Genomic DNA, 25,222 nt, shown 5'->3' on the forward strand with positions numbered 1-25,222 from the left:
CCCAGAGTGTGCTGGAGTAGTAGAGACAGGCAATCCATGGGCTTTACTTGTCCGTTAGCTTAGCCTACTTGGGCAGCTCCAGGCCAGTGGGGAACCATCTCTAAAATCCTTAAGAAGGTAGAGGACACCTGAGAAGTGGTATCCCATATTGTCTTCTTGTCTCCAACACGTGACAGGCACATGCATATAAGTTCACACACAAAATTCAAATTATGTCATAATTCAGTTAACTCGTAGCCCTGAGAACTATGGCTTTTAACTTGTGGTCGTGATCTCTTTTGCTTGAAAGACCTTTCACAGGGGTCACATATCAGATATCCTGCCTATCAGAAATTTCCATTACAATTCATAAAGTAGCAAAATTACAGTTATGAAGTAGCAGAGAAAATAATTTTATGTTTGGTTTTCACAACAACATGAGGAACTGTATTAAGCTATATTAAAGGATCATATAATTAAGAATGTTAAGAACCACTGCCTGCAAAGCTTATCTTTTATTCATTCATAAGGAGATAGAGACAGAAACTTGTTGGGAGGTCATCTTGCCTGTTTGGGTTACAAATGATGATGTTTGAAGTTGTGCGTGAAGTTAATGTGAAGAGGTTGCCCTTGAAGGCACTCCATAGACATAGCATGGTCAAAGGTTCTTAGTGAGCACTAGGTGATTGTTAGAAACTCAGGAGAGGATTTGGAGGGTGAAGCAAATAGATCTTTTTGAGCATCTATCTTACCTTGCATCCAGTTGCTGGGTTTAGAAAGACATAGAGATAATGCGTAACCAGAAGCATTGTCTTCGTGTTTATCCAGTAAATGCTGCCACCCTTGTTTTGGGAGTGGAGAACCAACACAAAATAAGTGTCCCGAAAGCACCTACCAAAGATGAAGTTTCTCTCAGAGCTTACACAGCCAGCTGCAGGATGAATAGGTTACGGCGCTCAGCTTGCTCCTTGTTTACTTCTGAAAACATGGTTAAAGCTATCAAAAAGCTTGAAATTGAAATTGAAGTTGGACGGTTACTTGTACGGAAAGATAGACACCTCTGGAAAGATATTGGTAAGATTATAGACATCTCAAGATTCATTCTTTCAAAATATTGTAAAGTTTTTGCATTACTTTTATCAGATCTGCTCCAAAATTTACTTCCTTTATGTAACAAAGCTTTGTAATTTTTTAGCCAGCATCTTCCTGTCTCTGTCAATCACTATTCTCTGTTTATGTGGGCGTGAAGATTTTAAAAGATATATACAAGTTGAGATTGTGTGGAATTTGTGTTTCCCTGGCTTATTTAGTTAATGTCCTTCAGGTTCATCCATGTCATTAGAAAATGGCAGGACTTATCTTCTTTAGAATAGACTAATATGTCTGTGTGTGTGTCTGTTTGTGTATCAGTATGTTTAGGTCTGTATATGAATAAAGTGTGTTTCCATTCATCTGTTATAGACACTAAGATTCCATCAGTTGTATAACATGAATATTGATGCAAAAACATGGGATTACCTCATCTAGATACTGATTTCAGTTCCTTCCCATACATCGCCAATGAGACGCCGCATTTCTTTGCTTAAAATCTAACAGATATGAATGTGATCCTGTGTTTAAGAAATGTAACTCATTGTTTCTGTTTTGCACTCTGTTGTCTCTGAAGAGGTTTATTTATTGTCTCTGTTTAGTAATATGCAGCTAATTTTCTTTTAACCTATGTTTCAGGACAACGCCAGAAAGTTCTGAATTGGCTGTTGTCTTATAATCCGTTGTGGCTTCGAATTGGCCTGGAGGTAAGTTTTCAGTTTTAGAAAACAATTATTTTAAAGATTACATGCTTTTAGTCTAATATGCTCTTATAAAATGTATTTTTTGCTTAGAAAAGTTGAGTCATTTGGTTGACTTGATTCATCATTATTTCAGGTTTTTTTTTTTTTTTTCCATTTTATGTTTTTGTTTTTTGTTTTTGAGACAGGGTTTCTCTGTGTAGCTTTGGAGCCTGCTCTATAACTCGCTTTGTAGACCAGGCTGTCCTCAAACTCAGAGATCCACTGCCTCTGCCTCGTGAGTGCTGGGATTAAAGGCGTGCGCCACAACACAGCAGTCTTGAACAGAAAGCAGTAACTGCTAGCTAGTAATTAGGTTCCAAGAGAACTAATTCTAACAGATTGCACGATAGCGCCACCCCGTGATTGCAACATTTCATGACAACGACTTTGCTAAAATGTTTTTATTCCAGTTGCTACCCTCTCCTTTCATTATTAAATAAATCACACATCAGCTGACTCTGCTTCATATGTCAAATAATAATTATGGAGTCTCATTTGAAGTAAATGATGTCCCCCTTCTCCAAATATGGAAGCTACACTTTTTTTTTTTTGTGGTGAAAGACATGAACAAAATTACTAGATAAAAACTTGCAATGCCCTTTTCAAATTGATGCTTTAAATTAACCTTATTTATTTTTAAACTTATCTTAGGCTATACATAAAATATAAAACTATTACATGGCGCTGTGTTGTTTTGATGTATGTACACATTATATATTGCCTCATTAATTTTTAATATCTATTTCTTCAAGCATTTATCATTTCTTTTTTTTTTTTTTTTTTTTTTTTGGTTTTTCGAGACAGGGTTTCTCTGTGGTTTTAGAGCCTGTCCTGGAACTAGCTCTTGTAGACCAGGCTGGTCTCGAACTCACAGAGATCCGCCTGCCTCTGCCTCCCGAGTGCTGGGATTAAAGGCAAAGGCGTGCGCCACCACGGCCCGGCTATTTATCATTTCTTTATGTTGAAACTTTCAAAATCCTTTGTGGAATTTGACTGAAATGTCATCATTGTTGCTGTTAATAACCATCGTCACCTTGCTGTGCCACTGCAGCCTGGAACTTCTCACTCCAACCCCAGGACCTTGGAAAACGGCCTAGATGTACTTTGTGTCGCTTCCATCTATGTTAAGTTGATCCCAGAATAATATCTGTCCAAGCGCAGCCTGGCGGGAGTAACTGACCCAGCAACGGGCAGTGGGAATGTACAATCATTTCACAGGGAAAGGGTGTAGTGGTAATTGAACCCTAGTACATTTTATTTTACTTCTAGACCTTGGGATTCTGCAAATGGGCATGATATTTGATGATAGTACAAAAGTTTCAAATGCCAAAAATTAAAAAATATAAAGATAAATTTCTCTCTGTCTTTTTTTTTTTTTTTTGATTTTCAAGACAGGGTTTCTCCATAGCTTTTGGTTCCTGTCCTGGAACTAGCTCTTGTAGACCAGGCTGGCCTCGAACTCACAGAGATCCGCCTGCCTCTGCCTCCCGAGTGCTGGGATTAAAGGCGTGTGCCACCAACGCCCGGCTTAAATTTCTCTATTTTTGACTGTGATCAACATTACTACTTTTCTGTACTTTAATCTTTCCATATTTTTCCATGTAGGTTTACAAAATATAATTCAGTATATTTTTAGCTTTTTCTTATTGTTTTGAAAATCATCAGTCAGCATGTTAATGTTAATTTCACATTTGTAGTTAGCTATGTGCATACCTTTATTTCTCAATTATTAGATTATTTATAGATAACTTTTCATATTAATGATATAAACATTTATTTTTTTCTGTTTTATTTTAATGGCCTGCTTCTTAAAACACTTATTAAATTTGAGCAATGTGCTTTGTAAGTCTTCAGTTGAAAGTTTAAGCTGTAAATGGCTTTCTCAGGTGATGAGGAAGTTTGTTTTGAAGTTTATCGAACACACTAGGAATACACACAGGTTTGGGCATAGTTTAAGGACATGACTTAGCAGCTATGTCACCTCTCCGCTCTTTCATATTCCTCAGAAGCAGTAATCTGCTCTCCCCCAGCTGTTGCCTCTTCCTTCTCAGGGTTGGTGTAACCCAGGCCTTGGCTTTTTCTCTTTGCAGACAGTTTATGGTGAACTGATCCCTCTGGCAGACAACAGTGATGTTACAGGGTTGGCTGTGTTCATTCTGAATCGCTTGCTTTGGAATCCCGATATAGCAGCTGAGTATAGACACCCCTCTGTTCCTCTCCTGTTTCGAGATGGTGAGTACCTCTGCACACTTTGCAAAATGCCTTGCTGTTGCCCCTCCCAGTGTACATTTTACTTTCTTCAATCAATTTTAATAGGTTTCTGTTTGACTGACTTCTCCTCTCTTACCCTCATTCCTTGCCTTTCCTCCATCACTGTTTATAACACTTGTCATCTTCACTCACTGTCTCTCTCCAGTAGGTTGTATGTACTTTGGGGACTGCATTGGTTTTAGTTTGCTGTTAACTAAGCACAGAGGATGACGCTTGCATGTAGTAGTAGGTGTTCGTTAAATATCTGTTTCAGAAGACCAGTTAAATGTCTTTGCTGTCACTGTGTTGTCTCTTCCATGAGTTGGACATATTAAATAGTACTTGTCCATTTCAGTCATAGTATTTGATAGACTCATACCTATAAGTTACTAAGAGAAAGTCCATGGAGATTTAGGTATGCGTACTGCTATTCTTGCCGACATGTTTGTCATTGCTTTTCATGGATAAACTTAATTTTTTGTTTGCTTGTACTTTAAGGTCACGAAGCAGCTTTGTCTAAGTTCACATTGAAAAAATTACTGTTGTTGATCTGTTTCCTTGACTACGCTAAAATTTCCAGACTTATTGATCACGACCCTTGTCTCTTTTGTAAAGATGCTGAATTCAAGGTATAATTCTTTCGTTTTCCTTATAAAATGTTTTCTTGTTGCAGTGGTATGTTTTCTGTCATAAGAATGTTCATGTTCAGTGAACACATTCTGGAGTGGACTAGAAGTGAGAATCTGTTATTCACTCTTTCTTTATTCCTTTTTCCGGCGTAAGTTTATCCATATATACCTGTCTCATTGTTGTCTTCTTATAATGTACTTGTAGACCTGAAACCCTCAAACTTAAATTGCCAGATTTAGTTGAATGACAGTTTCCATTCATTTTTACTTTTAATTTTGGTTTGAAAATAAACTAGACTATGCTGATGCAGAATTAACTTTGGAGGAAATATCTTCAAGTCATAGGTTAATTGTGAAAAGTTTTTCATAAGGTCTTTAATTGGAAACATGAATTTGCATTTGGGTTGATCATAGGCAATCTCTTTATTCTACTCCTCATATTATTTCTATAAGCACAGAATGATTTGAAGATTTGTTATCATAAATACAATTACAATATTGAAACATAATACTTGCTCCCTGTTTATAGGCTAGTAAAGAACTTCTGCTAGCCTTTTCACGAGATTTCCTAAGTGGTGAAGGTGACCTTTCTCGTCACCTTAGCTTATTGGGATTACCTGTGAGCCATGTTCAGACAGCACTTGATGAATTTGATTTTGCTGTTACGAATCTTGCTGTGGACCTGCAATGTGGGGTGCGCCTTGTGTAAGTATAAGTTACGAATTTACTTAATGCGCTAGGCTAATTTTGTTTTTTAAAGTTTCATTTTCTGTCCTGATAGTCTATCATATAATAAATTCATGATTTAAAAAAAATGCCTGAGATGTATTTTGAGAAAAGTGATATAGGAGTTATATTACACATTTTTGTTATCTTTGCTGTTATGGGACTAGGGTCTGTGGATGGGAGCTACCAATGTCTAAGATTAGTAGTCGTGAAACTGACTTAACATTGCATACTTGATAACATTTTGTGTCAGCAGTGCCTTCATGAGTTTATTATCTTTGCATACTGGTTTTAATTGTACTCATATTCTTATTTATGATAAAGTGAATAATAGAGATACTATCAGGAGTTAGATTTCAAATTCTGATGTATCTCTTTTAGGTACTTAGATATTTTCATTTGACTTGGAAACTGTTAATACATTTCGGCTTTCATCTTGCTTCTGTCATGACTTGCTAGCTATATGACTAAGTTTGCTTAACCTTTGTACCTTCTGTAAAGAAAAAGACTAAGAACAGTTAATGCTTAATTATGAGTTTTGTGTGATGTAAAATAAGAGAAACAAGTACTTACTTGGTATGTGAAATACGCATATCTTAATACCTGCTGCACATTTTCCTCCTGAGCTCGTCTCCTCCTCTGGCTTACAGTGTAGAACTCTATTGATTTATTCACATATGCATTTAACTTGCGTTTTTCTTTCTCACGTATTTGTAGACTACTAACCTCCAGACTTAAAATGAGAAATAATTCCACTTGTTAACTGAAACAATGAAAACTTGGAAGAGTTTCTGAGAGTCATTTTGTCCTTCATGTATTTATGGTTTTGTGACTTATGTGGGCAGTAACTATTTTAATGAACTTTTTCTTGGACACTTATGTAGAAGCTTCATGGAAATTTTCTTTCCTGCCAGGCGAACCATGGAACTTCTCACACAGAACTGGAATCTGTCCAAGAGACTCAGGATTCCTGCCATAAGTCGCACTCAAAAGATGCACAATGTCGATATTGTCCTGCAGGTTCTCAAATCACGAGGGGTCCAACTAACTGATGAGCATGGTGAGAGTGAACAGGAAGAAAACCCAGTGCCCTTGCTGAACCTTGATGTGCGCACGCATTGTGCTAACCGACTCCCTTTCTCTCGCAGGAAACACCATATTGTCTAAAGATATCGTGGATAGGCACAGAGAAAAAACACTTGGGTTGCTTTGGAAAATAGCATTTGCTTTTCAGGTACTATGTGTTTGGCATACTTTTTTGAGATCAATTTTGAATGCTGACTACTAAAATTATTTTTGATCAAATGAAGAATAGCACTAGTCACTGTCAGTTTTTGTACTTTCTGCTAGGAACTGTGATAACTGCTTTATGTTTCCCAATTTTATCTTTTGTACTATGGACAATGTAAATATTACTTCTTCCCTCATAAAAGACCTGAAGCTGAAGTTTCCATCTTAGAAGAAATAGAGCTAAATGTACAATCCAGACTTATGTAGACCCAAATTCCATATTTGTTAGTTGTAAGTCTAACCTTCAATGGCTGAGCCGTCTCTTCAGCCCCATATTCCATAACTTTAACCACTAAACATTTCTGTCATTTATGTGTGGAAACTACTTGCTGTTAAAAATATAGAGATTTTGTACTAAAAATGTATATTAGGTAGTTTTTGTTGGATTTAAGAGAAAATCCTCTGTGTGTGTGTGTTGTATGTAAGTTTATGTGTGGAGAGGGAAGACAATGGTGGATGTTTTCCTCAGTTGCTTGTTTTATTTTCTGGTACAAGGTCATTTACTGAACGTACGGCTCATGGAGTTTTTGGCTAGGCTGACTGTCCCCACCCTCTAGCATGGGGTGACATGCGTGCTGCCATCCCTGGCTTATCCTTGGTGCTGCTGACCCAGGCGTAGGTCTCATGACTGCAGTGGGCCTTTCCCTTCTGAGCTGTCCCTTCAGCCACTTTTGTTAATATTTCTGATGAGGCTGTTTTTGTTGTTTGTTTCTTTGTTTGATTTTCTATCTTCTGCAGTTTCTTTATGTAGAGACAGTTATTTTAGTTTTTGAGGGCTAAAAATGAATTATGAAAAACATAAAAATGTATTTAACCTTTTTGTACTCTTCAGGTGGATATTTCCCTTAATTTAGATCAATTACGGGAAGAAATTGATTTTCTGAGACACACGTACAATATAAAAAGAGCAATGTCTGCCCTCTCGTGCCATTCTCCAGCTGTCACTGATAAGCAAAAGGACAGAAGAAACAGTGGCTCCTCTGAACACTGTGGTGACAGCGTGAGGCTATTGATGGACTGGGTTAACGCCGTTTGTGCCTTCTATAATAAACAGGTTAGTCTTTTTGCTTTTGTTTTAATGTAATGTATTTCAAATCTTGGCTAAACTCTAATGAATACATAATAAGTCTTTTTTTGTTTCTTAAATATTTAGTATGTATGCATACACACACATACTATGCACATTCATTATAAGAATGATTATCATCCTGTAGTCTATATAATCTGTTATACAATTATCAATTTAACAGTACGCAATAATCACAAGAAATATAAAAATCTTGCATATTTCCAAATATACGCAAATATAAAAATGTTACATTTTCTTCTATGCTAAATTTATATTTTAATCCATATATATGACATTATATTTATATACACACATCCACATATATCTACACACATTTGAAACAAAATCAGAAGGGACTGTAGAGTGGGTAGGACAGTGATAGTCGGCAGAGGAATGGCTGAATAGGCTACAATGATATGTTCGCAAAATTAAAGAAAAATTTGATGGAAGATACTCTATAGGAATGGGGCATGGATATCCTGACCTTACTATACAGTAACATCCAAAGAAACATCATGCAGAAAGGAGTAACCAACCTTGGTCGAGTTTTTATAATAATTTGTCAGGTTGATATTTTCTATATGATACATCCTTTTAAGTATAAATACTTGAAAAACTTTCCTGCATACATTCAAGCTCCTTGAAGAGGCATATTAAACTATACAGTGCAGATTGCATATTACTGGGAACATTGCCAGCTGTATGGGGGGCTATGTTTTATCAAATCCTGTAGCATTAAAGATGTGACTAGTCATTTCTTACGCATTTAATAAGTAGCTGATGCGTATTTCTGTTTCTGAAATCAATACTGGCAGTTTTTCTGGTTGCTCATTGCAAGTGCTGAAGCGCTCATTCTCAGCTGAGGTCAAACCATGACACTGCCTTCTTGCATGTCCTTTTCATGGTCTGTATGCTTTTGCAGTTTTTGATTTATCTTGTTTAAAATAGTCCTCAAATGTCGTGCTGGAGCACTGAGTAGCGTTCCTAAAGACTGTTGTATTTCTGATTGACCACTGAATCTATCAGCTTCGTGTTGGCATCCTTTTCAGTGCTCTGGGCCATGAGGATAATGTCACTTCATTCTGGAAACATATGATTGATGGAAATGTAGGAATTTAACCTGATTTTTCCATTAAGAGATTGTTTCACATTTTCCCAAATTTAGTGTTCATGAGTAATGAGGATTGACTATAATTTTGTGTGTGTGTTTGTGTGTGTGTGTGTGTGTGTGTGTTTTCGAGCCAGGGTTTCTCTAGCTGTCCTGGAACTAGCTCTTGTAGACCAGGCTGGCCTCAAACTCATGGAAATCTGCCTGCCGAGAGCTGGGATTAAAGGCATGCGCCATTAGACTATAATTCTTATAATTCCCAGTGCCTGACCTAATATATGACTGCACTGGGTGGCTTAACACACAGTTTTATTCTTTCAACAGTTATAGAGGACAGAAGTCTAAAAGCAAAGTGTTGGCTTGGCCAGTCCATAGTCTCTGAAAGGCCGTTACCCACTGCCTTTTTCTTTTGTCCTGGTACAAGGCAGCCTTCCTGTTTCTTCTTTGGTTTGAAGCTTTATTAGTTCAGTCCCTTCCTTTGCCTTTATACAGTGTTTGGTATTTCAAATACAGCCATATTCTGAGGGTCTGGGAAGGGTCATGATATTTTGAGAGATGCTGTCTAACAAAGGACAGCAATACCTGTAATCAAACCCTACTTCTGAACTGTTAATTAAGAACTGTAAGTTTGATTATGACCAATGTTAATGCTTTCCACATTATCAAATTAATATTCTTTTAGTTCCTATAAGTAACCAAAAGACTAGCATATATTTATCCTAATGTCTAATTAGAAGTGATTGCTTCTCTGGTATTTGCACGCAGGTGGAGAATTTTACAGTGTCTTTCTCCGATGGCCGTGTGCTGTGCTATCTGATCCACCACTACCACCCGTCCTATGTGCCTTTTGATGCTATATGCCAGCGCACTACTCAGTCCGTGGCCTGCACACAGACTGGTTCAGTGGTGTTAAATTCTTCATCTGAGTCTGACGGAGGTTGTCTGGACCTGTCTCTTGAAGCATTTGATCATGGTTGGTCCCTTTGGTTGGGTTCAGTATGCTCCTGCTTTGCCGGGTCTGTTAGCTACAATCATCTCTTTGTCACTTGTCTATGTAATAGAAAACACTCCAGAACTATACAAAGAGCTTCTAGAAAATGAAAAGAAAAATTTCCATTTGGTGAGATCTGCAGCTCGAGATCTTGGAGGAATACCTGATATGATTCATCTTGCAGACATGTCAAATACAATTCCGGATGAAAAGGTCAGTGAGTGATTTCTTCATAATCACTGTTTGTTCTATTTGACAGGGTTTCTTTGGGTAGTCCTGGAACTTTCTCTGTAGGCCATGATGGCCTCAAACTCAAGAGCTTGCTTCCATCTCCTGAAGGATGGGATTAAAGGCATGCGCCACCACGCCCAATTGACAGTCTGTCTTAATGAGACTCAGAGTGGTAGTGAGCCATAGTTCCCTCCTGACCTCCGTTTTCCTCTTTTGTATTTTTTTTAGGTGGTTATGACCTATTTGTCATTTCTTTGTGCAAGGCTTTTGGATCTCCGTAAGGAAATAAGAGCTGCCCGACTTATACAAACAACATGGAGAAAATATAAACTAAAAAAAGACCTAAAACACCATCAGGTAATTGTGGAAAATGAGAACAGTTTTGCACAGAAATCCAGTGAGTTTTACAAATATTTACAGTTGAGATAAGCTTATTAATTACATGTAGTTTTGGAATGCAGAGATACAAATATCTTCCTCCGGCTCTCCTCATAATCCACTGTAGGTCATCGATAACTTCTCTGCTTGTAAGTTTGGGAAGAATAAACTTGGGGTACTTGCCTTACCGCTTCCCTCTTCCTACTGCAATCTACTTTGTCTCCAGAGTCGGAAACTGTCTCCCAGTGTCTAGGTTTTGCTTTGCATGCCTGTGTTCTGGTGCTGCTGTGCCTTGAGCGTCGGTCAGCTCTGCAGTGACCTTCACTCCAGTCATGTTCACAGCCAAGGCGAGCCATCAAAATGGCTTATTTTAAAAAAGTTCTTGCCATGGACCGGCTCAGGGGAGCCACTCAGACCGTGGGAGAAGCAGGGTCTTGGTAACAGGAAGGCACAAGTTCGGCAAATGACAGACAGACACAACACGCAAGAGAGTGGTTGGAATCTGCTGCGATTTTACTGAATTCATATTTTCATTATATAGTATTCAAACAAAGAACGAATCAGAAGATCATGTATCATTGGTTAGCACAGTATGAAAGCTTCTTTTAGTCACATCAGTGATATTTAAGAAAAGTATATTATCAAGAATAGGTGTTAGACACAAAACATCCTTAGAAGAGGAAATCTTGTCCTTGGGAACATAAACCTCAGACAAGTGGTTTCGTCTTAAGAATAGAAAGTTTCTGTCTCATTATCGCTATCATGGCCCTTCCTCTTTCTAACCCTTTCTTTATTTCATCTAGTGACCAAATATGCCTAATCAATTCTCTGCACCTGCTGAAATATACTTTTTAGTGCCTTCTTATGCAGCAGACACCATGGGGGTTGAGATCTAGCAAGCTTATCCATAAAGTTCAAAGTATGATATAACACTCTTTGTCCATCAACATTAACCCATCTATTCCCTTGCTCATCATACACCCCGTGTATGACAAAGGTTCTGCTGTAGTCTTATACATTCCCATACTATGCTTTCCTATCCCAGAGCTGTTCCTGAAGAGATAATTCTTGTCTTGTAGATGTATAGAATATCATTATTATAAAAGAGATTGTGCAAAGCCCATATCCCGTATAGCCAGCTAATGGAGAAACCCGTCTATGCCTCAGCAGTGGCTAATACCAGGCCGTCTGCCATTGACCTCCAGGGAACCTAGTCCCATAGGACAACTAGTTCCCGTCCAGCATAATGACATATGTCATGTCACACAGACGACATTGGAGTTGGTGTGGCAAGTTCTACTAGTTCTGGTTACACTTTATTAATCTGATCACTTCTTACTTGCTTTCTCCTGCTGGTTGTATTCTCTTACAAGATGATTGTTATACTTTTGGATGTGGGGAGAGAGAGACGCCATCATGCGACAGTGCTTGCATGGTATTAGGGGCGGGGAATGGGGAGGGGTGGGAGAAGAAGCACAAAAGCTTGCCTGCTTCTTCAGAGGAGCAACTTGAAAGATGGCGGATCAGGTGGAGCTTGTCTCCTAAAGGGGGTTGAAGGGCATATGCACAGACTACTTAGTGAAGTAGCAACCAGAGAACCCTGGGCTGGCCAGGGTACTGCCTGAGTGCATCCTCCCAGATCCCCAAGGGGCAGGCTAGCATAATGCCTGAGTACCAACAGTACAGTGGTGGAGACATCCATTTGCAGCTCTATGTTGGGAGCATTGTGTAGCATCCTCTCTAGGTCCTCATAGGCATTTCCTGAACTGCGAGGCTAGGCTAGTAAGGATTATCCTGAGATACCTTTTCAGTCTTCAGAGTTTGCTTTTGTGTTCTTATAATTCGTAGAAACCCTCTGTTGATAGTAGAGTCACTCAGTCTGTGTGCCAGCAAACAGGCAGGTAGACAATGTTTCCTGAGCCCCCTGAGAAGTTCAGCCTCTGGTTTTTTTCTGTCTATAAGTAGACACAAACTCTAAATTAAATGAAATCATAGTAGTATTTGGTCCTTGTATCGGGGAAATGCAAACTGGTAGCTGGATGGTGAAACACCAGTAATGGCATTAAAAATGATGTCGTGCTTTAGAGAAGGGTCAGTAATCGCAGATGTGGCCCTTAACTGAGGGGAGTTTTCTAGTTAATTCTTGTAGTGTTTTCCTTCCTCTGTCATCAGCTTATCTAATGACAGATAAAGTTGAGGGTTTGAGTTGCTGAAGTAAATTGATCTTGCAGTTGAGTTTTCATTTCACTTTGGTCTCGTTCATCCAAGATGCCCTTGGTGTTTCTAAATTTGATGCAAACATTCTATATTTCTGAGCTGTATCATGTCAAAAGTCTGTTTTAAATTACCAATAGTATAGTAGTGTGCTTCTAGCTGAATTTATTTGCAGGTAAGTGCTTAGCAGAGGCACTGAAATACAGTGAGATGGTCTGATCACTTTGGTAGGCTTCATTCCTCTGTCCCAAGTTCACAATTGTCTAGTTGATAACTTTCGCCTCAGTGCTGGGGTCTAGTCCATGACCTTTCCTGTTTCTGTGTTAATCTATTGGTTGCTCTTTTCATATTTTAGAATGTTTAACAATTTTATCTGTTCCATAGTGTGTTCCCACACTGGCAACTTCCATGCAGACAACACTCACTGATGGTTATTGACTAGTGATTGGCATGTATAGCTAGCCTCTGTGGGGCCCACCATTTCATGTGGGATACTCTGGACGGTAACATAAAGGGCGTCTGTCATGCTTTATGTTGTTTCTTTCCACCAGAAACAGTTCTCACATTCTAGTTTCTAACTTAAGTTGGGTAAAGTGTACAGCGATTAAAGACACAGGCTTTCAAGCAGACAGCGTGGTCAGATCCTGGCTATCTATAGATGGGCAAGCCATTTGACTTTGTGCCTTCTTTAGCCCAGGTTATAGTGCTGCTTCTGTCCATTGTCCTAAGGAGGTTTAAGTGATCATTATCAAGTGTTAGATAGGAACTTTTTGGTGGTGGTAGTAGTGACTTTCAGAAGTAATACAAGTGGAGATGGGGGGCATACTGGCTTCTGTTCCCAGAATGAGTCACGCGTGTTGCTGCCCCTCTCGGCACTCGTTCTCACTGGGCATACCATGTCCTCTCTTCCGCCTGAGCCTTGGCTTAATGCCCACAAGTTTGGTAATGAAGGGAGAGTTATATTGTCTCTCCTCTTTTGTGTATTGCTTTTTCAAGATGTAACAAAGCAAATACTGCCTTATGCTGAAAAGCATTTTTTGTTTTCTGCATGCAGCTCTTTTCCTTTGAGTTCATGGAATCCACATCAGAACAATTGTATTACAGTTTGTCTTGTTCTCTGCAAATGATTTGTGATAGATCAAACATGTCTGTGAACTTTATATTAACTTAATCCTTAGGAATCTTTGTTTCTCCCAAACACTTGTCTTTTCGACATGCTCCAGAAGCATCTGTACCCCCAGGATGAACATAGGAAGCCTAGAGTGAGGAAGGGTTTTTCCAGAATAAATTACCAATATGATTAATGTGTAGAAATTTATTAATTTAGAAAGAATTAATTCTTAAAGTAATGGTTAACTCGAATTTATTATTTTTTTCATTAAAGGAAAGAGATAAAGCTGCTAGAATTATTCAGTCAGTTGTTCTCAATTTTCTGACCAGACGACGATTGCGAAAAAAGGCCAATGCAGCTCTGGTCATTCAGAAATGTTGGCGAAGAATCTCAGCACAAAGAAAGTTGCTAATGCTAAAAAATGAAAAACTGGCCAAACTTCAAAGTAAATCGGCATCACTTATTCAGGTATGATATTCTGGAATTATATTTAAACTGAAAACATCTTCATGTTTCTTTTAAAGCTTTGAAGGAAATATGTGACAGAATTTTCAGTGACCATCTCTAGAGATTCATTTTCAAATACTGCTGTCCCTTGGTGTGTCGGGATGGGATTGGTCCTGGAACCCCATGCAGATACCCACATCTGGAGATATTTTCATGTAACTTCTGCGCTTCCTCCCATAGAGTTCAAACCATCCAAAGCTTCTTTATAGGCCCTAGTACTATACAAATGCTGTGTGGATCGCAGTTGTGTGGATTGCTCAGGGAACAGAGACAAGGAAAATTTCTGCACATTCGGCCCAGATACTTGCTCTTTCCCTTGGGTATTTTCCATCTGCCGTTAGTTTGAGTTCAAGAATGTGAAACTGGAGGATGTAGGGGCTCACTGCACAATTAACTAAGCACTTGACACCTTGCTGTCTGCTGAAAGCTGCTGTATCCGGCTGACACAGTTAAGTCTCTGTGCCCCTCCCTGGCTGTTCTGGTTTTCTATCAAAGCCTGTAATCTGTGACTCCGTGGGAAGCGCCAGCATGCCATGCTAACCTGCTTTCCTTTCCTTTGCACCCTGGAAGCTTCTCTTTTCTGAGAAAAGTACACATTTTTCTCTGCAGGGCTACAACTGGTTAATAGAATGCCTATATTATTTTTCTTTTAACGACAAAAATGTTCCTTACATGGATATCCATTAATTTTTATAATGAGTTCTAACATTAGTGAGGTATGCTATTACCTTCATTCCTTTATAAATGCTATCTAAGTTTAACCTACAAATGTTATCTCTTTTAGAAATTTAAAAACTTTATTCCTGTCTACTCAAAATGCTAAATGAGTTTAATAAATTGTCTTTTTTGAATCTTTTTAAAAATGAAATACACAGAAGGTTGCACGGAATAACATTATGGACCCTGGTTTCTCACAAAGTAATACCCATGTTATTGCCTCCTTTACCAAGAGTTAGAATATGAACAGCTGCTTATAAGCTCCTTCACAGCCAGCAAGCTTCTCTACCCCAGCCCCAGCTGACCATTAACTGTTATACTAACCATACCTTTCTCATATGCATCTTTTAAAAACAATATAAATTAGTTGTGTCTTTTTTAAAACTCAAATGTATGTAAATTATCTCACTTACTACTATTGCATTTGTGAGAATTTTCCATGTTGGGTATGCTGTGTCCTGGTTTTCAGTCTGTTGCAGTTGGACATTTGATATTCCAGATCTGAACTAACATAAGTCAAAGGCTGTTGATTGTGCCTCTTAGTGTGGACACGTCTTCATCCTGCTCAGTGAATACCTCGAAGTACAACTGTGGAGGTGTTTTTTTGGGGGGGTGGGGGGCAGGGGTTGGGGTATGGGGAGCTTGTTGCATTTTAAGAGATATTGTCAGAGACTTGCTGAAGTACTGTGAAGCTTAACACAGCATGTAATTTCACACTAATGTAAATATTTGGAAAATTTCTTAGTAACTTTGATGTGTATTAGCATACAGAGCAGTTTTAATTTTATTGATAATTAATATGATGAGCATCTATTTTTGCATTTTTATGTAGTGTTATTTCTAGTCTCATAATTTTTCAGTTCGTCTCATGTAGACTTAGAGGTTTTTGTATAGTCCAGCCTTGATAACATTACTGGCTGTATGTTTTGCAACTGTTCTCCCTGACTTTGAGTTTGTTTCATTTTTCCCCCTGACGGAAGGCTTTTTATTTTCTTTTATGATTTGCATGTTTTGTTTGTACATTGGTTGAGGAATGTTTTTACCTTGAGTCCCTCTCTACAAGTTTCTGTCCAGTGCTCTCCATGTTCTTCCTTCCATGCAGTGTTGGCTGAAGTTTCTGCTGAAATGGCCACTGTTCTCCTTGGTTCCAGTGACCTTTGTATTGTTTTGCATTTTTCTGTGGCAGTTAGGATTGAGCTATTCTTAATGTGTTTTTTTTCTCTAGTATTGTTTTTTTTTTTTCTGTTTCGTTGATCCCTTTTGTCTATTTAGACTTGCTCTATAGCTTCACTTGAGTTCAGGACAGCTAGTAGCTAGAACTTCAAGGCTTTATCAGTGACTGGCTGATAATTTCTTCCTATTGTTAGCTTGTCTTTATTTTCTTGCAGATACTTTGCAAAGCAAACATATTTTATCATGGGTCCAGATTTTAAATAGGAAATCATAGAGCATGTAGAATCCTTAGATAGGACAGTAAATGACAAGTCATAAAACAGAAAGATTCCTTTTTGATGTGTTCTTGAATTGTGCTTACAAGCGTGTCTTTGAGAATTTTAGTCTCTGTTCATTGAGAAGACTGGCCTATAAATACATTGCTCTCAATGTGGGTTTATTTGGCTTGTGATCAGGAATCATAGGCAGAAGGTACTTGGCAGTGTCCTCTCTGTTTTATGGAATACTTGAACATTCCTGTTGAGTCTTTAACGTTCTGGTCACATCACACAATGAACCCCTCTGAACTTGGATTGTTTTTACTTAAAAGATCTTTTTTTAAAAAAATTTATTTTATGTGTAAAAGTATATGCTTTCATGTATATTTCTGTGCCATGTGTGTGCCTAGAGGCTGGAAGAGGACATCAGGTCTTTTGGAACTGAACTATGGACAGCTGTGAGTCACCATGTGGGTGCTGGAGACCAAAACCAGGTCCTCTGTACCAGAAACAAGTGCTCTTAACTGCTGAGCTTTCTCTCTAGCCCTAAACTTGCTTTCAAATACTGATTCGATCTTGTTGCTTGTTATAGATCTGGTTAAATTGTTTTTCTGATATTTTAATTTTCATTGATTCTAGATGTTCATGTTTTTCCAGGTTATTGGGAAACAGGTCTGTTTATAATTATTTTCCCTCATCAGTACTTCCCTCTCACACCTCCTCAGGGTGCCCCCCATACCTCCCAACTTCCTTAATTTCTTTGAGGTCTGATTGTTGTGTGACTGTTCCTAACTAATGTCTACTCATCCCAGCTAGTGCACTGACAGCAGACCAAAACTATTCCAGCCTAGTCTAGTCTAAAGAACCATTGAGTTTATAGGAGGCTTATGGGTAATTCAATTGCTCCTTATATAACCTCAGAGAGGGGCCTTGTGAGCTTGTAAATTTCAGGAGCTTCCTGAAACTTGTTAGTTTTGTTTACTTCCTGAGTCTTAATCAACCTTCCTTCCTGTTAGGATGTTTTGGTTTGGAAGAAATAGCTAAACAGCTATATAGTACCAATTCTTCATGTGTCAGTGTGTTCAGTCCCCAGGAGTTTGTATATATTCTGTTTCTCTTGCTTTTGATTTCTTGCTTTGTTCAATACTGGAGACATAGAATATAAGAAATTATTTCAGTTTTACTGTATTTGTGTTTTAGTATATGATGTATTTTCAAGAAAGTTCCTTGGACTGTTGAGAAGAATATGGGCTCTGCATGCTTGAATGCTCTCTTTATGGTATGTCCATTGGTAGATATATTATCAGAATGACCTGTCTTTTGGTAAGATGTGATATTGAAGATATTCACTATTTCTGTGTTGGGATTAATTTATGTTGATATCCAGCAGAGTTTGTTCTGAGAAATTAGTGCAGCTGCACTTGCTGACTATAAGTTTAGAATTATCTCATCCTTTGGAAGACTACCTTGTCAGAGAATGGAGAGAAGCCTGCTTGTTTACTGCTTTCATTTCCTTAAAATTACTTTGCTCATCCTTTTGCCCAAAGATAGTATCAGTCTTTAGTGGTGAGGTGTTATGTTTTAGAGGAAGGAAGGAAGGGGATCAATCCAGCCTCTTAATTTTCAGTTTTTGACAGGGGAATTAAGACCATTAACTTTCAGAGTTACTAATGGTTAATTAACTGTGTTAATTTCTGTCAGTTAAATTGCTTTCTAGTGTTTGGTCTATTCCTATTTCTCATTTGCTTATCGTATGTGCCAGCGTGGTGTATTCTATCCTACAACTTCCTAGATAAATTGATCGTTCTCTCCTATCTGAAGAATTCCTGTATCTTTTCTTTAAATCACATTTTTTTCATTTATTTTACATACTAAATAGTCCCGTCCCCCGGGTCCCTGTCCCGTGTGTGTGTGTGTGTGTGTGTGTGTGTGTGTATGTGTGTGTGTCCTGCGCATCCACTCCTCCTCTGTCTTCACTCAGAAAGGGGCAGGCCTCCCATGAGCTAGAACAAAGCATGGCCCATCAAGTTGAGGCAGGACCAAACTCCTCCCATTGCATCAAGGCTAGGCTCTTGGGAACCTGTTCCCTGTGCTGGATTACCTTGTCCTGTAGGTATCTTGTGTAGTAGCAATTTAGTGGTCATAAATTCTTTCAGCTTCTATTTTTTTGTTTTGTTTTGTTCTGTTTCTTCAATCATGACAGTTTTGCTGGCTATAGTTATAGTAATCTGGGACAGCAGTCTCTGTCTACTAGTACTTGGATTATATTGTTCTCATCTTCTCTCCCATTGTTTCATTGTCCTTTAGCTAACTAAGTTGAGTATTCTAAATCTCGCACACATTTAAAACTTTCCGTTTTCCTCACGATCCAGAATGTTGTTAAAGTTGCTTTCATGTATTTATTGGTCATTTGTTTTCTTTTGAGAACACCTGTTTAGTTAATTTGTTTGTGTACTTCTTGATTGGACAACCTGGAGTTTGGGTTTTTAGTCTAGATATTACTTCCTGATCAGTTCTGCACTCTTCTCTCAGTTTCTGTCCTTTGCTGTGAAGAAGCTCGTTCAGTTGATGTGATCCCACCGGGCAAGTCTCCCTCCTCGAGCAGCGTCAGTCAGATCTTACTCAGGGCTTTGCTTATTCGAATTGTTTCATATGAGATGAGAGGCAAAGGTCTCGATTTGCTTCTCTGCTTGTAGATTTCCAGTTCCCCCAGCACCATTCGCTAAAGTCTTTTCTTCAGTGTATGCTTCAACCTCACGGTTCACAATCTGGTGGCAACAGGCTCACAGGTTTCTGTTTCCCCTGTCCTGTTTTTGGCCTATATGTCTATTCTCTGCAGGCATCTTGAGGTTTGGGAGTGTAAGCTATTTTTAGTTGACACACACATGTTGATAAGATTTCCGTTGTGCTAATAAGCATGGCTCCTAGGACAGGACATTAACATAACCTTTCTTAATATAGTATCCACTAGCATTTTAAGGACAGATTCTAACAGTGATGTCGAAGCTGCTACTCAGCTGTCCACACTCCTCAGTCTCTTTTGTCTGAGGAATTTACCAACAAATATCTGTCAGGGATGTCGATTAAAAGCTTGATATTTGCAACTCTGAGCAGTGTGGCTGCTTTATTTTGCTTTCTAAATGGCTAGTAACTTTTTTAAAAAGATTTATTTATTAATTATGTGTGTACACAGCATCTGCCTGCATGTATCCCTGTAGGCCAGAAGAGGACACCAGATCTCATTATAGCTGGTTGTGAGCTACCATGTGGTTCCTGGGAATTGAACTCAGGACCTCTGGAAGAGCAATCAGTGCTCTTAACCTCTGATTAACCATCTCTCAGCCCCATAGCTAGTAACTTTTAAAGTCATTTTCCACAAATAAGCTAGAGTGCCCCTAAATAGATATGATAATCACACATCTTGTTATGAAGAGAAACGAGGTAGTACACAGACTGTCTTATCTTGAAAGGCAAAGCCCACGTGATAGAAGACAATGACGCTTACAGCAGAGGAGTCAACAGAAAGAGCATTTCTGTAGGGTGTGCCTTCACTAAGCGTGGGGCCTCACAAAGGACCGTAGTGGCCAGTAAATCTGTAGCCATTTACTTCTTTGACTTTATATACAGTCATCTGTATGTCTCATACACAGAGAATTTGTTCCAGGTCCCTAGCATTGCCAAAGCTCTGTGTATGGGCAAGATTTTTGTAAAGTAGCATGGTCTTTGCATTTTCCTTTTGGGACATTGTAACATTTGGAAAATTGTGAACTGCCTGCCGTGGGTGCCGGATCCCAACTTGGGTTGTATGGACGTTGGTGGCCGAGCTGTCTTTTCAGCATTTAGCATGGTTATTTTAAATCAGAATGCTAGAAAAATGAGCATTTTCGCATGGTAAGTTCAGAAGGCTACATATATTTTACTTCTTTTCTGTTCTTACCTTTCTCAGGCTTATTGGAGAAGATACTCCACCAGAAAACAGTTTTTGAAGTTGAAATACTATTCAGTCATCCTTCAGTCTAGGATAAGAATGAAAATTGCTCTTACATCTTACAAACGCTATCGTTGGGCCACAGTTACTATCCAGAGGTGTTGGCGTGCCTGTTTAAGAAGAAAACAAGATCAGCAAAGATTCAAAATGCTGAAATCCTCCTGTCTTGTCATCCAGTTTATGTTCAGAAGGTGGAAGCGGCGCAAGCTGCAGTTACAGACTAAAGCTGCGGTGACCCTGCAGCGAGCTTTCAGAGAATGGCATCTCAGGAAACAAGCGAGAGAAAGAGCCGCTGTTGTGATACAGTCGTGGTATAGAAAGCACCGGGAAATGCAGAAGTATATTCGCATTAGATCCTGTGTTGTAGTCATCCAGAGGAGATTTCGGTGCTTTCAAGCCCAAAAGTCACATAAGAGAAGGAAGGATGCTGTCCTGACTCTCCAGATGCACTTCAGGGCCTATCAGAAGGCGAAGCTGGCACGCTCTGACTATCTGCAGAAGCGTGCCGCTGCCCTCCGACTGCAGGCTGCCTTCCGGAGGATGAAGGCTCGCCATTTACACAGGCAAATTCGAGCCGCCTGTGTTCTTCAGTCCTATTGGAGAATGAGACAGGAAAGATGTCGATTTTTAAACCTTAAAAAGATTGTTATCAGATTGCAAGCACACATAAGAAAACATCAGCAATTACAGAAATACAAGAAGATAAAGAAAGCAGCTATTGTAATTCAGACTCGTTTCCGAGCTTCCGTTTCAGCCAGAAAGGCTCTAGCATCTTATCAGAAGACACGGTCTTCAGTCATCGTCCTGCAGTCTGCCTACAGAGGGATGCGAGCCAGGAAAACGTTCAGGCACACTTTAGCATCTGTTATAAAGATTCAGTCATATTACCGGGCTTATGTATCAAGAAAGAACTTTCAGAACTCCAGGGAGGCTGCAATAAAGCTGCAGTCAGTTGTCAGAATGAAACAAACACGTAAGCGGTATTTACATTTAAGAGCAGCTGCACTCTTTATCCAGCGGTGGTACCGTTCCCAAAAGATGGCTGTGCAGAAGAGAAGAGAATACGCACAGATGCGTGTGTCCTGTATCAAACTGCAGGCGCATTTTAGAGGCTACCTGGTCCGAAAGCAGATGAGGCTGCAAAACAGAGCGGCCATTTCTCTCCAGTCTTACTTCAGAATGAGGAGAATGAGGCAGTGGTACCTGAAGATGTGCAAGGGCGCTGTTGTCATCCAGAATTTCTACCGTGCCTACAAAGCCCAAGTCAGACAAAGGGAGAAATTCTTGCAGGTCAGAGGAGCAGCTATTTGTCTGCAGGCAGCTTTCAGAGGCCACAAAGTCCGCCAGATAATCAAGCAGCAGTCTGCAGCTGCCCTTACAATTCAGAGGGTTTTTAGGGGCTACAGGCAGAGGAGGAAGTTCCAAACTGTGCTTCAGTCTGCTGTGACGATTCAGAGATGGTACAGGGCACACAAGATCGCTTGTGACGTGAGAACCCAATTTCTCAAGACCAGAGTGGCTGTGGTCTCCCTCCAGTCTGCCTACCGTGGCTGGAGAGTCCGGCAGCAGCTCAGGAGGGAACGTGAGGCCGCAGTGAAGATCCAGTCCACTTTTAGAATGGTCTTGGCCCAGAAACAGTTTAAACTACAGAGAACAGCAGCAGTAGTCCTCCAACAGCGTGTTAGGGCGTGGGCTGCAGGAAAGAGGCAGCGCTCGGAGTTCGCTGAACTCCGCTGCGCCGTCCTGGTGTTTCAGGCTGCCTGGAAAGGAAAGATGCTGAGAAGACAGATTGAGCGGCAGCACAGATGCGCTGCCCTCATCCAGTCCTATTACAGAATGCATGTCCAGCGGAAGAAGTGGAAGACCATGAAAGCAGCTGCTCTTCAGATTCAGGTGTGGTACAGGGCTTACAGAGTCGGAAGAGAACAGCGCTGCTTATATTTAGAAATGAAAGCAGCTGTGATAATTTTACAGTCCGCTTACCGTGGTATGAAGGTGAGAAGAGAAATAAAAGAATGCAACAAGGCAGCCGTCACTCTACAGTCTAACTTTAGAGCGTACAGAAGCCGAAAGAAGTACACGCGCTATAGAACTTCAGCTGTCGTAATTCAGAGGTGGTATCGGAGTAGTAAAATTACAGCCCAGCAACACCAGCAGTATCTTAACTTAAAGAAAACAGCAATTAAAGTTCAAGCTCTTTACAGAGGAGTGAGAGTGAGAAGGCACATTCATCACTTGCACGTGGCAGCCACGCTTATTAAAGCCACGTTTAAGATGCATCAGTCGAGAGTAAGGTACCAGAGGATGAGAGCAGCAGCTGTTGTGATTCAACAGAGATACAGAGCGTATCGTCTCGGGAAAATTCAGCGTGAAAAGTTCCTGACAACTCTGCAGGCCATCGGAACTCTTCAGGCAGCTGTCAGAGGAGCAAGAGTGAGGCAGACTGTAAGAAAGATGCGGGTTGCAGCAACACTCATTCAGTCGCACTTTCGAAGATACAGACAGCAAACATATTTCCATAGGTTACGAAAGGTAGTGACAATGATGCAGCAGAGATTCCGAGCAGCGAAAGAAAGAAACATTCAGTCTCAGAGGTACCATAGACTGAGACATTCTGTAATAGTCATTCAGGCTGCCTTTAGGGGACAGAAAGCAAGGAGACATCTAAAAGCTATGCATTTAGCTGCCACTCTCATTCAGAAGAGATACAGAACGCTACTGGTGAGAAGGAAATTCCTCTCTCTCAGGAAAACTGTTATTTGGATTCAGAGACAATACCGTGCAAATCTTCACAACAAGTATCAGCAACAACTTCTGTGGGAAAAGGCAGTTATTAAGATCCAGTCATCATACAGAGGATGGGTGGTAAGGAAAAGGTTGCAAAAGATGCACAGGGCTGCTACTGTGATCCAGGCCACCTTCAGGATGCACAGAGCCTGTGTGAGGTACCAGTGTTTGAAACAGGCTGCAGCTGTGATCCAGAAGCAATACCAAGCACACAGAGCTGCAAAACTGCAGAGGCAGCTTTTCGTCCGACAGAGACATGCTGCTGTGATTCTACAGGCTGCCTTTAGGGGAATGAAAACCAGAAGTCAGTTGAAGACTATGCATTCTTCTGCAGTCCTTATTCAGAGTAAATTTAGAGCCCTAGTAGTAAGGAGGAGATTCGTTGCTCTCAGAAATGCTGCTATATTTGTTCAGAGGAAATATCGAGCCACCATTTGCACCAAGCGTAAGTTGCACCAATTCTTGCATTTACGGAAGGCAGCCATTACAATACAGTCATCTTATCGAAGACTGGTGGTCAAAAAGAAGTTACAAGAAATGCACAGGGCTGCAGTTCTGATCCAGGCTACTTTTAGAATGCACAGAACATATGTTAGGTTTCACACTTGGAAGCGTGCCTCGATCATAATCCAGCAGCATTATCGAAGATACAGAGCTTTGAAACTACAAAGAGAAGAACTTACCAGACCAATCGGACAGTGGGATTCTGCTGTGGCCATTCAAGCTGCATATAAAGGACTGAAAGTGAGCCAGCTTTTAGAAGAAAAGCATAATGCTGCTATCATAATACAAAGCACATATAGGATGTATAGGAAGCACCGTTTGTACCAGCAGCTTCGGTGGGCGGCAAAAGTAATACAAGAAAAATATAGAGCAAATAAAAAGAGAAAGCAAGCTCTTCTGCTCAATGCCAATAAGGAAGAAACAACTCTTACTCAGATGCATTTTCTGGATTTGAACACCACAAAACAAATTCAGCAGCAGCATGAGGCTGCCGTGGTTATACAGAAGCATTTCAGAGCCTTTAGAGCAAGGAGGCAAATGGAATCTGAAAGAGACTACCAGGTAAGTAATGTGTCACTGAAGCACCTGCCTACCACACTAGAGTCTCTCCGCCAAATGCATGTGCTAAGGCTATTTATTGAGCAAAGAAACACACACATATAGTGGTGGTATGACATTATTATAGATCAGTTTTGAACGGAAACAAAATGCTAGCAGTTCTGTAGACATATCCTTCATGGCTACAGGAATCAGATGCTGAGGAGCTCAGTGTGGAGCCCACAGGTATCCCAGCAGGATGTATATCTACTAAGGTAGCTCAGTGTTTCTGGGGGTCAGAAGAGTGGTGGATGTTTTACTTTGATTTGTACAATTTTATCACATCCTGATCATTGAACCTGTGGAAGAATGTCTAGGAAGAAGAGAGCCTAAGGCTTCGATCTGGAGCGCATAAGAGTATTGAGCCAAGTCTACATGAGCCTAAGAAATAAGTCAGCTAAGAACTTGGTATCAAGAAGCCAAGGATTGGGGGAGAACAGGAAGTGTGCTCAAATTCCAGATGCTGTGAATCAGTAGGCTTTAGTTTCCAATTAAGGGTCGCATCAGCTACATGACAGAGAACCAAACTAGTCTCACGAAAAGTCAACTGAATTTTATTTTATGTAAGTAGGCTTGGGAGGTATTTCATTTAACAAGATATTTATAAATATTAGCTATAATAGTTCTTGTACCATTTGAATTGTAGATCAACAGTTATTTAACTTCTCTGGTCCATGATTTCTATATTTTGTTGCTATAAAGATTAATCATTTTGGAATTTTTAATTGAGTAAGTTATAAGAATTATTATGTTAGTGTTGCTGAAATGAGAAAATCTGACTGTGCTTTCAAAATTCTGCTGCAGGCAGAACATATGAATGTGGAGCGGGAGCTGCTGTGCTTTCTCTTCAGAAAGTAGAGCTTATCTTATTTCTGTTCTTCCAG

General features: G+C 39.8%; 1 protein-coding gene across 1 annotated transcript in view; it reads left to right on the forward strand.

Moving 5' to 3' along the window:
* The window catches only part of Aspm (assembly factor for spindle microtubules), a 44,920-nt gene that overhangs the window by 8,478 nt on the left and 11,220 nt on the right, over positions 1 to 25,222 (forward strand). Inside the window, exons 6-18 of the mRNA XM_041648935.1 lie at positions 808 to 1,053; positions 1,708 to 1,775; positions 3,902 to 4,043; positions 4,560 to 4,690; positions 5,220 to 5,395; positions 6,331 to 6,476; positions 6,565 to 6,650; positions 7,539 to 7,760; positions 9,649 to 9,856; positions 9,945 to 10,087; positions 10,334 to 10,462; positions 14,082 to 14,276; positions 20,409 to 24,302. Of these exons, the coding sequence (XP_041504869.1) occupies positions 808 to 1,053; positions 1,708 to 1,775; positions 3,902 to 4,043; positions 4,560 to 4,690; positions 5,220 to 5,395; positions 6,331 to 6,476; positions 6,565 to 6,650; positions 7,539 to 7,760; positions 9,649 to 9,856; positions 9,945 to 10,087; positions 10,334 to 10,462; positions 14,082 to 14,276; positions 20,409 to 24,302 (5,786 nt within the window). The remainder of the gene's footprint in view (positions 1 to 807; positions 1,054 to 1,707; positions 1,776 to 3,901; positions 4,044 to 4,559; positions 4,691 to 5,219; positions 5,396 to 6,330; positions 6,477 to 6,564; positions 6,651 to 7,538; positions 7,761 to 9,648; positions 9,857 to 9,944; positions 10,088 to 10,333; positions 10,463 to 14,081; positions 14,277 to 20,408; positions 24,303 to 25,222) is intronic.

The sequence above is a fragment of the Microtus oregoni genome, unplaced genomic scaffold, assembly GCF_018167655.1.
Source record: "Microtus oregoni isolate MIOR12 unplaced genomic scaffold, Mior012 000003F_ref0000135, whole genome shotgun sequence".
NCBI lineage: Eukaryota > Metazoa > Chordata > Mammalia > Rodentia > Cricetidae > Microtus > Microtus oregoni.